The sequence below is a fragment of the Denticeps clupeoides genome, chromosome 19 (assembly GCF_900700375.1).
Source record: "Denticeps clupeoides chromosome 19, fDenClu1.1, whole genome shotgun sequence".
NCBI classification, from domain to species: domain Eukaryota; kingdom Metazoa; phylum Chordata; class Actinopteri; order Clupeiformes; family Denticipitidae; genus Denticeps; species Denticeps clupeoides.
Genome location: NC_041725.1, coordinates 5,991,272 through 6,004,899, shown reverse-complemented (window position 1 = coordinate 6,004,899; position 13,628 = coordinate 5,991,272). Strand labels below are relative to the sequence as shown.

General features: G+C 42.7%; 1 protein-coding gene across 4 annotated transcripts in view; it reads right to left on the bottom strand.

Annotated features, from left to right (window-relative positions):
- The window catches only part of ltbp4 (latent transforming growth factor beta binding protein 4), a 56,989-nt gene that overhangs the window by 29,606 nt on the left and 13,755 nt on the right, over nt 1–13,628 (bottom strand). For all 4 annotated transcript variants that reach the window (XM_028961671.1, XM_028961673.1, XM_028961672.1 and 1 more), the window contains 2 exons: nt 9,685–9,906; nt 1,243–1,467 (listed from right to left, as the gene is read on the bottom strand). In XM_028961671.1, the coding sequence (XP_028817504.1) occupies nt 1,243–1,467; nt 9,685–9,906 (447 nt within the window). The remainder of the gene's footprint in view (nt 1–1,242; nt 1,468–9,684; nt 9,907–13,628) is intronic.

Below are 13,628 nucleotides of genomic sequence, written 5' to 3'. Positions count from 1 at the left end.
AGGGCCGAAATGGCTCCTCTGGGGGTCCGTCGCTGAGTTTACGCCTTGTTGCTTGTCTGTGGCTGACGGCAGTAGACGATGAAGAAGAGATGAAGCAGAGGCATTTCGGATGGAGCACGGTGTCTGAGCTGCGTTTCCTTCCCTGCGGTTAACAAGCCCATCACTATTTTAGAGGCTCCTGCTGAGGGTCCTGCATCTTCATTCAATCAGACTTCTCCTCTGTCTGCCTGCATTTCATATCAATGTCTGTGAGAAAGAAGATTTCAGTGAATTCCACTGTTGTTGCTCCTGTGAAGAATATCGCATCTCTAGACCTCATGCTGTTGTTTTTTTAATGATGTCCATCAAATAGGAAACAGGTTGAAGTGTGGTGACTGAGGAGGAAATGTGAAAATGCAGGGGTGGAAGCTGCACTTTCATTGGAACGCATGTGAGTGATTTGATTCCAAGGAATGGCCATGAACTGATCGTCCTCTGGTCCTCTGCTCTCGTGGCTCTGGAAGCAGCATGCTGGAGGCCTGGTTCTGTGAACCAACCCTGCTGTTTCATTATTTAGGATGACATCAGCGCACTGTTTAGATTTCACTGACATTAACTTTTGGTTATGTTACCCAACCCCACCCCCCAGCCCCCAGCCCCCCACCCATTCAGGCGAAGCGGTGCAATCTTGCCTGATGTCATCTGGACTCTTTATGTACGCATAAACACACTCGATCTTGGGGTCAACAAAAAGGGAATGTGTGTGGGGGTGTGTGTGTGTTTTTTTCTTAACTATAATTGACTTGTGTGCTGTGTTAGTGCAGGTCAGGTTTCATACAGTACAGTAGATTAGTTCACTGTGCCAAAAAAAATTAATGCTATGATCTTATTCTACCTGAAGTAGCATTCATATCTTTAGCACATTATAGCTAAAAGGACACAATGCTCAATCCAAACGGCTTATTTGGTTATTTAAATGACTGAATCATCCAAGACCCGACCACTCATCAAAAAATATCAAATATACTCTTGTTCTTATGATTCATAACTCTTGGGACATTATGACTAATTAGTATGCGTGTGGCATGTACAGCATTACGCAGTGGAACTAGTGGATCCTACCCCGTTCCTCAGAGGCCCCGAGAACCTTTAGAATGGAGAGAACACGACCTGGCCAATTTCCTATCTTACTGACCAGTGTTCACACAGTCATATTAAATGGTGTGTGGTGTGGTGGAGGGGAAGGGGGGGGTGCTTTCTTACCACTGGCGTGTCCCGCCTGCTGGTTCTGCAAGGGCAGAATGTACTCTGACTGCATCAGCTGCTCGGTGACCGGCATGGAGGGGCTGGGTGGGGTCTTTTCGATGTCATTAGTAGAGGAGGACAGGACAGGGATTTGACAGAACTTCCCGGTGAAGTTGGGTGGGCAGATGCATCTGTCCTTCTGAATGCAGATGCCTCCATTCTGACACAACATGGGGCACAGGACTGCAAGGCAAGGGACAGAAGTGAACATTGTGATACCGCCTCGCTGGGCCCCAAGTTCTTTTGCACAGACCAGATAATAATGAAAGTTATACAATCGTCAGGCTAAATAAGGAAGACCAGGAAAAGAGCCAACGCATTTAGATAACTTCCACAACCTTGGAGAGAACAAGTACAGTATGTAATGCCATTCCAGAAACATGAATCACACAAACAGCCTCTCCCAACCAGAACCACCATACCCTCTTTTACCTCAAAACAATACATTCAACCTATCGTTCACCCTCATATGCCAGACCTGCATTAATATAATGTGAGGCCTTGGCCAAGACCCATGCCATGGTATGTATGGGCCTGTAGCATTTTCCATTTTGCTAAAATGGAGAGTGATCTTCTCACCAATGCCAGCACACATTTCTGTTCACAGAGCTTTCTGGAAGTAAACATGTCGGTAAGCCAACGAAATGAGGGGGTGGATAGTGACTGTATAAAGAAAGGAAAGGAAAGGGAAAAACTGAGGTTCTGAGGTAAAAGATGCATTTGAGCCCATTGAAAGCTCTTGTAGCGTCTGCGTAGGATCACAGATGGTTGATCTTCAAAGAACCTTTTAACCTTTGACATTTACATACCAATTACAACCCTGGACCCTCACTCTGATCGTCCCGTCTTCCCCCACTGTCACAAATGTAGCGTCTGCGTAGGATCATAGATGGTTGATCTTCAAAGAACCTTTTAACCTTTGACATTTACATACAAATTACAACCTGGACCCTCAGCCTGATTGTCCCGTCTGCCCCCACTGTCACCAAGACGATGCGAAGCAGACGGGGTCTGCAAACTGCTCATCGGGGCTCCAAGCTTCAAAGCATTCCAAAGACCTCCTGTCTGGCCCCACCTTCGCAATACACAATCACGCACACACTTAAAACATATTGTCTGTATCTTGTGCTAGGAATATGTGATTATAAGTGGATCCCGTATATGCACGTGTTGTGTGTACGTTCCCTTGTATGAATTATACTAGTTACAACCTTCTATTGTGCATTAGGTAAACTTTACTTACCTATAATTAAGTGTATAAGTGTATCTCTACTTTCCTACCTCCTAAAGGTCCCTTTCTTGGTGTCAGAAGGAACTTCTCTTTACTACTGGAACAGTGATGCATACCATGTGATCACAAAATACATCATACAATTTCTATAAGGTAGAAATTGTAACTGCAACAAACTACAGTCTCTCTCTGGACCAGCCATAAACATTCCGGTCAGTCGTAAACCCAGACAAAGGGAACTTCTCCCGCCAAAATGTCACACTTGTGATTGGCTATTCAGGCCACATGATGGGCGTGCCAGAAAACATTCAAAAAGGAGCTTCACACAGGCACGGATGCTCAGAACTTCTCTTCTTCCTTCCGAGACACCTTTTCTTTCAACACTTTGTTACTCTTTGGCAATATTTACCTTCAAGGAGAACCTCCAACGCCAGACCTACGGATCAAGGATCGTGACCCTACAGCATCAGGACTCTTTGCATGAAATAAGGACCAATGCAAGTAACTATGCACGTCTAAACCCCTTTTTAAGGTGAACATAAGAATTCTCTGACGATTCTCATTAGGCTGTGGTTAATTGATGTGTAATACTGCCATTCTCTTTTCATCACTTTCCTTTACCCTGTATGTATATGTTTGTCTAATTGTTGTACGTTAGCTATAGCCGTGTTTATTAAAATCTTTAAATTCACAATCGTTTGTTTCTGTGTGCTGCTCACAGCTGAGTCGCTGAACGTTGACCTTTTAAGCTACATGCTAAGTTACTGCTAGCACGCAGAGTCAGGAAAGCTACCTTTCCTGGCCAAAGGGGGGGATAATCGTTCCCAGAATTGATAGATAATTAATTTATCTGCTCCGTGAACGGACAGATCAAGTAATTGTAACATTAATTCTGCTACAGCTTATCCCCAAATCTAGTCTAAATGTCTATTATTAATTATAACCAGTTATAATTAATTCTAGATATTTCCTCTTGAGCTAATTCGTTACACTCTTAAATGGGGAATGTTTAATTAATTTACTATCCAACATAATAACTGTCTAGAATACTGTATTACTCAAATGACTGATGTGAGATGTGTACGGGAAAACGCGTATGTCAGTCACGCACAATTAAAGCACACCGGCCGCTAGACCTAAACCCTCCTTGCACACTGGATTGTCATAGTAAAAGGATACTGAGCTTCTATTATTTAACATTTTTTCAGTCCTTGTGTCACTTTTATTACTCTTTTTACTCTTCGTGACTCAAACAATCCTATTGTTAGTTGATAGACGGGTATGTTATATCATTTGGTGAATTCACAAGTAAATATCATTTGGTGATTTACACTTGAATCCTGCCGCTTGATTCCTGTCTGTCAAAGGTTTTGAACACAGAAGCAAACCTAAATGGATTGTCCTGCTAATTCCACGGTCACATCTGATTTATGTTTGACTGATCAAGTGTAAAAATATCCTAGATTTATCTCATTGTGTAATCATTGTAATTATCACCATAGCTGCACAGTCCAACTTATAGTAACACATAACCTTTATTGTATTGATCATAAGATTTTTTTTACGATTAAACTAGAAGAATGGAGGTACAAATATATACAGAACATCATTGTTTGCAAATAAAGAAAACCTCCACACAAGTGATGCAGAAGTGATGAAGCTCAAGTTCCCGATTAGAATCGTATACACGTTGTGTGCTGCCAACACTATACAGCGTCTTGAAAAAATCTTTAAAGTGTTTCATACATTTGTATTCAGGCCCCTGTACTTTGATACGCCTAAATAAAATTCAGTGCAATTAGTTGCCTTCAGAAGAGACCTAATTAGACAACGGTCTACCCGTGTGTAATTTAGTCTCATTATAAAGACACCCTTTCTGTGAAGGCCTCAGTGTTTTTTTAGAGTACATAAAACAATATATAATAATAATAATATCATAAACTCACTCACTCACTCATGCAATTTGGCAGCAACAAGCTAGCAGTCAACCTGCCTGTGCTTTGTTAGAATAGATTTTTTTGGAAAGCCCAATGGATGTATTAAAGTACATCTCAAACATATGAACCACCAAGGTGCCACTGAGCAAACACACTGCTCCCTGGGCGCATTTCGTTGTGTGCACCATTTGCTGTGCCAGCTGTGCATCATAATGGCAAACACTTCACTTTCACGTTCAGGTCTCAAGCGTGAAATGATGGACTTTATTTGTCCCGAAGAATGTTTTAAATCAGATTTTTTTTAAATAAATCTGTCCTATAGAGAATGTGTATAGCTGTCTGTAATCTTTAAATAATAGTGTGGATCTAAGAACATAAATCTTCGAAAGCACTAGCCTTTTCTACGAAATGCTTAGAACTAGCTTTCTTCCTTGCCAGTGAAAAAGTTTACCAAAGTCACACCGAGGACTACGGAAATTGAAAAGTATCCAAAGTCTACACTGATCCATCATTTTAACTGTTCTTCTCATCCCCATGGAGCACTGGATTGGTTTTCTTTCCTCGGTGCTCTCAGTGCCAGTGCCGAACACTGAGCTGGACAACAGCAGGTTCACTTCCTCCTGTTATCATGGCGGAGGTAGTTCTTCTCCCGGAGAGGAGAGGACAGGGGGAACCCTTTTAATTCCAGGAAGAGATCTGCAAACACTTCGTACTGTTCAGGATGTCCTGTGTGACGTTCTTCTGCTGTAAAAGGTTAAACATGAGGCAATGACAAGAACATGGTCAGTCCTTGAAACTTAATTGGGTGAATGATGATGGGGTACACGTGTGGTCTTCAAGCCCTCTACTGCATCAGTGACACCTGGGATTAGGTCATCTGATACGATGTGACGCTAAGTGTCTGACCTAATTGTTTGCTCTGTGGACACAACCCCAGCAGATGAAGGGAAGCAATTTGCTGGACAAAAGTTGCGGAAAAAGAGCATGGGAATGATCGGAAGGAGATGTGTTCATAGTTATTAGTGTGACACATTATGTCACCGGCAATCAACAAAGTAAGAGCTAGGCTTTATCTTAGGCTCTTAAAGAAACAACATCCCTTTTTCTCAATAACCTGATATTGGAAAATGTAATCATTACTCAAAAAAAATTTAACTTTCTTCGTTCAAAACATATTTTTGTACTAGGGGGGGAAGATCTTTAAGTCCTTTACTTATCAAAGCATATACTAAACCGGGAAACCACGATACAGAAGACTCTCCTCACCTAGACACAAACTGTACCAGGGCACAGGCCCCCTGAGTGTGAGGATATTTCAATGAAAAAGTGAATGGGCTGAAACCCAGGAAAAGCTCAGTCATAGCATTCCCCTCCACTCAAAGCCTCATGTGAAGCTGATGATATATTTACAGAGCTTTAAAAATGATCATGACATCAACTGTGTAGCCCTGCAGATTCAAGGAAGCTCGCAGGGCTGGTGTGCACATGAACACACATACTGATAAATGCTGTAAATGGGCACATTCTGGGCACACATCTGCATACTTCAAGGCATTAAGTGTTTGATATTGAGAATTTAAAAAATGGCTGTGACGAATGATATCTTTTGAGGGTTCACCAGGGTTCATTTAGAACAGCAGGTCTTCCCTCCTACTGGCATAACCGTGCGTCTCCCAGTCTAACATGTAGAGTTTTCCTGAAGTACTGCATATGATAAAGGTCCTGCTTAAGGCATTTGGATTAAAGGTTTGATCATTTCCCAGTATTGCTAGCATGGATGGATGAAGTCAAGACACAAATTAAAGAAAAATAAACTGAAACCACGATCCTGTCAATATGAGAAAAGGAAGCTGAATAGAAGAGTGGAAAAAGAGGACAAATGCTGGCTTCTGCACATCCTTCCAGATGTTTCCAGGCCTTTATGGACCCATGACAGGTAAATCAATTAACCAGAGACCTGCTTAACCCCAACAGCAGAAGCATTTATGAACAGAGTGTGTAGTTCTTGTCCATGGTGGCTTTTAAGGAGCATTGAAAAGCTCTGAAATCAGGACAAACAGAGCAGGTAAAAAAAACACCTTTGTGCCACTGGGATTAGAAGCCAGAATAAAATAAGATAATGTTAATAAATGAACAACGTAAAACATCTTACCACCAACATGCCAGGCTGTTCTGATCCATACATGGATGCAAGGTGCAGGGATATTAAAAAGTTCAGAATCCATACCTATCGACATCACTTATCTGACTTTCCAAAATCGCATGGGAAGCCACGGAAAAGTTAGGACTTTGACTCAGTGACAGGAGCAAATAGTGGATGGATGCCACGTGCATATAATTAGAAACCCGCCTCTGTGGTTGCATCCCTCATTTCCAAACATTGTGAGAATATGGAAAATTAAAGATTTAAAGGATGTGGGTTCAGTGTGGTCTGGCAGAGATCATTACACAACTCAGAAACATATCATCCCCAAATTATCATTCCAGTCGCAGTGCAGATACAAGCCTGCTCAATTCTCCTCCAAGTATACTTCTGGACATTTGGAATAGCAATTGTGAGGCAAGTGAGAAAGTGACCCTCAGCGCAAATGAAGTTTATCTTGTTTAAATCTGAAATGATCCTGGAGCCTGCCTATGGGGGAGGGCTCAGAGGAGGCCGTTTGTTGAAAGCGCAGTTGTTTTTGGCGGCCTGATTAAATTTTTAGTTTTAGTTTAGTCATTTCAGTCTTTATTAGTCTTAGTCACATCCAGACTTATTTTAGTCTAGTCAAGTTGAGCGTTTTAGTCATATTTTAGTCAAAATTGTCATGTGAGCCCATCCTTGTGACCGGGAGCAATGAGTAAATGAGGTGATGCGACTCCTATAAATAACCAAGATGGACTCCTTTCACTGCTCAGTCATTATTTTGCTGCAACCTGCAAAAGATTCGGCCCATCATCGCCCCCATCGTCTCCAAGTAAGAATGTACCTTGTTCTCCTTCCTGCTTGTCTCTCCCTTGCTTGATCCTGTTATCCTTCTCTTGTCCAGTGTAGCTTCGCGAGCGTCAACATCCGTGGATGTTCACATTCGCAGATTAACCTGCCTCCTTGTGCTTCACCGCACTGGGGTTATTAATTACTGCGTATCACCTGCTCCGTCTTATCGGCATGATACTCCTTTCAGTTAACGAGAACTGACATTTTACTCAATTAAAAATTTATTTTAATCTCTTTTTTTACTAATGCAATACTTACTAATGCAATTCAATTGAATTCAAAGAACTTTATTTGGCCCCAATGGGCAATTTAGCAGGTTCAGGGAGTACATTGTGGGAATAATAAAAAAAAACAAAAAAACATGAGCACATAGTCACTAAACCTTACAAACAGCAAAGGCGTGGGATAAGGCGAGGTTGCGTTGAGTGCATGTCTGTACGTGTGTATGTGTGCGTGTGTGATGTTATCCGGGGTGGGTCTCATCAGCAAGAACAATAAGTCAGCGTACAGAGAGGAGGTAAGGTCAACAATCTGTTTCTGATTGTGGACAAAACTAAAGAGATGATTGTTGACTTCAGAAGAGAATGGAGGGACCACTCTCCACTGAACATCAACGGACCATTTGTGAAGATAGTCAAGTCCCTCGGTGTTCATCTAGAACCTCTCCTGGGCTCCCAACACCACCTCAACAGCCAAGAAAGCCCAGCAGCATCTTTACTTCTGGCGGAGACTGAGGAAAGCCCATCTCCCACCATCCCATTCTCACCGCCTTCTATAGAGGGACTACTGAGAGCATTCTGACCAGCTGCATCACTGTCTGGTTTGGGAACCAGGACCCTACAGTGTATATTCAGAATAGCTCAGATCATTGGAGTCTCTCTTCCCTCCATAATGTTGATTTACCAAACATGCTGCATCTGAAATGCCAAGACAATTGTTCAAGATTTAATCCAGGACTCCATCATTACTTGTCCTATAAGGAGACACATCACCATGAAGACAGACCAAGTATTTTCCAAGTTCATTGAGCACTATGTTACAAGATCAGTAAATGTCAGTACTATTTGTGTGGGGTAGAAGCCTAGTGGGTAGTGGTGCACAGAAGACACTCACCTATGAATCAGAAGACCGTGGTTCAAACCCCACTTACTACCATTGTCTGCAAGAGATCCAGGGGAACTCTCGCTGTAACTACTGATTTCAAGTCGCTCTTTATAAGGGCACCTGATAAATGCTGTAAATGTTAATGTACAAACCAGATGACCACAAAGTCAGAGGTTCAAACCCCACTAACTACCGTTGTGTCACTGAGCAATAATATACTTAACCCTGAGGTTCTCCAGGGGTACTGTCCCTGTAACTACTGAGTGTAAGTCGCTCTGGATAAGGGCGTCTGATAAAAGCAGATAATGTTAATGTAATATGAAATGCATCGATTCCCATCATGAGATTTTGAAAAGTAGATGTCTAACTTGGTCGTACTGAATGTGACAATGAGCCGAGAATGTTTTGTGGTCTTAAAACAATTCCAAACCATCATGTTAATATGTATGCATGGTCATACATTTTAAGAATAATAAACGTCACATGATTTTCCTACAAACCATAAAAGACATTGTTGGAAGTAATGTGTGAATTGTCTGTTTATTATTCCCATACACATGTCTTTTCCACATTACCCCTTTCTATGATGGAAATTACGAGCTTCCCTCAGATAAACAGGTCACTGTGTCTGCTTAAAGACTTTTTTCTTTTTTTGGATGAAGAGTCTTGCCTCAAATAAGAGTCTAGTCACAAAATCATAAAACACTAAAGGAACAGGGACATACTTTAGATTCCCCATGATAAAAATAAACCCTGTGACGCAGCACCCACGGCTGTGTACTGCGGTGAATATCAACCTCTCTAAAAGCCATCGGGGTGTGTTGCCCCCAAACTTGATTTCTTAGATGGTGCCAATCCCCTTAACCGCTGCCCATGCCCCACCGTGAACTGAGACCACACTGGACCTGTGCTTCAGCCTGCTGTTGCTGCGGTTTCAGGGGGCACATGGGGATAATGAATCCATCCGGATTACACAACCCTCTAAACGGGCCGAACGACCTGCGAGGGGCACTCAGTGGTACGGACACGGAAAAAAGAACTGAGCTCCTGGAGAAAAATATCCATAATCAATTAAGTGTAAGCAAGCAGTGGATGAAGAAGGGCATGAAAATGGTAAAATGCTGGTAGATGGGCAGAAGGCCGGTACTCACAGACTCGGAAGCCGTGGCCACCAGCAGACTGGCCGTTGCCATGGCTGTTGTAGAGGGTGGTGACGTTGCCGCGCTCGCAGAAGTTGGTGCAGCGGCCCTGCGTGCAGCGCACCTTGCAGATGGTGGGCGTGAAGAGCACCTTGATGCGCTCGGCCCCGTGTCCGGCCGCCGCCCCGCCGCTCGCGGCCGCTCCGGCTCGCTGCCTGGCCGTCTGGCTGGAAACTGGAGAGGGGCAGAGAGCAAAGCAGCTGCAGAGCACCGGCAGCAGGGTCCTGAGACGAAGCATGGTCAGGCCGTTACTGACACATCCCGCACGCCCGTCGTTCGTGGCTGGAACCGACAGCCGAGAGAGAGGGAGGAACAAAAAAAAAAAAAAAAAAAAACTGACGAGGGAGTTCCGATCGCTCCTTTCTGCAGACCCTCTTTTCCCCGCCGTGTGCACAGAAAGCAACTGGCACAGAATCTGAGTGCAAGAAGAGGAACGTGCCCCTTTATCCAAAAAAATAAAAACTCAGATCAAGGTAAGAGCAATGGCGCATGCACGTGTGCTGAAAAAGGCGCCGGAGAGAACAAAAAAAAAAAAAAAAACGAAAGAAAAAACACTTGTCTTGGGTCCGAATTTCTGTGCACTAAATTGGAAGCAGTACAGTAAGCGTGCTCTGGGCTTCACTCCAAATACAATGTTTATAAAGGAGCCGGCCCATCATGCTCGGCTGTTAACTCCCCGTGTGCACCGCCCGACCCGCTGTTTTCTTTTCCCGCCGCCCGCTCCGCGTCTCCTCTCCCCCGAACACCAGCGTCCGTGTCACCCGAGGAAGACGGGACACAACGAAACGTCCCTCAAAGTTCTCTCTCTCTCTCTCTCAAGACAGCGGAGGACATGCTGGGCGTTTTTTTTTTTTCCACTAATAGTTCTCAGGGCTGTCATTCCCTCACAACCAATCTTCTGAGGCATGCCGACTGCAGCATATCTGATCTCAGCAAGATGATGATCAACTCTAATACTGCGTTTGAGGTGAAGTGGGAATTCAGGATTACAGAAGAATGAAAAAGAAGAAGATAGTCGACCCCGCCTGCCAACATTCCCCAAAACGGCAGAAGTAAACAGCACAAACACAGTTTTTATGTTTAATAAGTTCAACTCGTTAAATCGTTTCGTTTTCCCTCACAATGAATCCATGTGAAGTTAAGTTGAACAGCCACTTTTCAGCATCCGGTCCGGAAGGGGCAACTCTGGGTTTATAATTAATTTGTATTTTAAGAATGTATTGATGACTGGCATAAAAGTAACTTGAGACCGAGATAAAAAGGTTGCCACACCACCTCTATAAAGCAAAAGCTTGTCTGGCTGTGGTAAAAAAAAAATAAATCTGCTCCAGTCACCATGTTCGCCTCTGTCTTCAGTCAACGGTTAGCTTGCCCTCTAATGTGCTTGCATTATGTAATTTTTGCTTCATTTTTACAGGACAGAAGGGAGTGGAGCCTGGGTACCCAAGTTTTGAGAGTGACTGGGATAAAAATGTGGGGTGAGACGTCTTTGGTGACATACCTTTCATAGTCATAGTTCTGTAACACACTGTGTATCGCAGGTTCAACACGTGATACGGGGACAATATAGACATAGTCATTATCATTACCTTGCTGGGAGAAGAGGGGCTTACAGATCAAGTCTTGGTGCTGGTAAAGTATATAATTTGAACTGCATTTGCCTTGTTTGAGCACATTTTAATCTTAATATTTTTGTGCCTAATTATTTAATTACCTTTTTATGTTAATCAGTGGGCCAGTGGTGGCCTATCAGGTGAGGAAGTGGACCGTAATCGGAAGGTTGCAAGTTCAGTTCCCGAAACGCCAAGGTGCCACCGTCCCCACACACTGCTCTCCGGGTGCCTGTCATGGCTGCCCACTGCTCACCAAGGGTGATGGTTAAACGCAGAGGACACATTTCGTTGTGTCACCGTGCTCTGTGCTGCAGTGTTTCACAATGACAATCACTTCACTTGTCATTGTGATTATGTTTTTTAGAAAATACTTTAAAACAGCTATTACGGATCTCTTTTTTTGCACAGGAGTGTGATTAGATCACGCCATGGTGAATTTGACGGATTAATTAAATAAAAACCTCAGATATTTTTTCCTCCAAAGTTTTTTGTAAACAGACCGTTTTCCATATTAATGTGGACAATCGCCTGGAAAGGCACAAGTTCCCATACTGAGAGTGCGGTTAGTCAACACTGGGACCAATATTATAACCCTGCCATCATGTCCACAGACAGCAAGGTGGAAACACAGTGAAATAAGCCAAGAGGACATGTTTTAATAAGAGCAGACAGTCTGGAGTTGAACATAACTTACTTCCATCAACCATAAGGAGTAATGGGTTTACATTGGCTTGTTCAACACAAATTGATGCAACATTTAGCTCTCTTTCAAAGTAGGCTGAAAAGTGTAGATTTCACAGCTGTGCTGTTTTAAAGCAGTATTAGCAACATCAATGAAACCACTGGCGTAATATTTTGCAGGTAAACTGAATTTGGAGGCATGGACTCCAGAGCATCTGGAAGCTGTGATCGTTCTTCTTTAGTTCTAATTATCTTGAAGTCTGCTAACATCTCAGTAAATTAGAGGAATTGTGCAGTAAACACAATTCTATTGAAGTAAAGAGCAGCGATGAAGCATCCGGAATAAACTCTGAATTCAGTGTTGCAGCTTCAACCACAATAAGCATCTAAAAATTATTATAAGAATTCTAAATTATTATATAAAATAATTCCACCATCTAATGCTCTCTAGTCCAATTCTGATGCTTCTGTGGCCATTCAAGGCACTTTCAGTGGCGGACGGGAAAACCAAGACCTATCTGTGTTATGACGGCCTCCTACCGCGACAAACTTTTTTACGGCTTTATTTGTACCACACCCACCACACACTCTTACTCTACTCCACATTGGAAAATACGCACTTCGTGTAAAGAAGCCAGCGTTGTTTCCCCATTCGTGTTGCTGTGCACCCTTCTTGGTATTAATGAGGTGACTGTATGGCTTATACATTTGGAATCCAATATTTGAGTGTATTGTATCTGCAGTTTCAGCACACTGATTAAATCGTACTAATAAAGTTTTCACCTTGTAGTTAATTAAATAATTAATGTATGACTAGTTCTGCGTGTTTTCCATTAAACAACGTTTCTACAGCCTTTTGTGGTCTGAAAAAACAAGCTGTATGTTTTCTGCTCTCTGGGCTATGATGTCAACTTTTGGATGCTGAACACGTGTGCCTGGGAACAGTGAATTATTTTAATCACTAACGGTGCCCACACTCACGTCACGCTCCTCCCAATTACTTCACCACCAGCAAACGGCTACCAAAACACAATGAATTTCCTGAAGTGGGTGAGTGCATGTTCACACAGAACATCTATGGAAAGAGTTCACAGTTCACAGAAGAGGCCCGCGGAACCTTCAGGGTTTGAAGACCATTTGTGTGAAAGAATGCAAGCATCTAGTTTCTCCATACAGGTTTTCTGTAAGCGCGTTCAATACTTTATCCCTCCGTCATTCCATTTTATTACACATAACTTCATTTATGGACATCTATGGTTTGAATTCTTTGCATAAGTGGATTGGATTGGTTGTTACCGACATCTGGCGCCTTCAGGGATATCTTTACTTAGGAAATAGAAAATACTTATTGTACCTGCTGAATATGTATGTGCTGTCCAAGGACAGCAGATGTTTATATTACACCCAATGAAGGCAACATTTCCTTTAGGTGAAAGTGTTCCAAGAGATTCAATGAGTGTGAAATAAACATCCGGAAGTCAGGCTTTGGAATTTCATTGTAAATTGCTGAAAATTTTTTTTAAATCTGAATTTTGCAATTTAAAGTAGACGTAGGTGGTATGCTGTTCTCAAATGTCATCTGCTCCTAAAATGGGAGGCTCG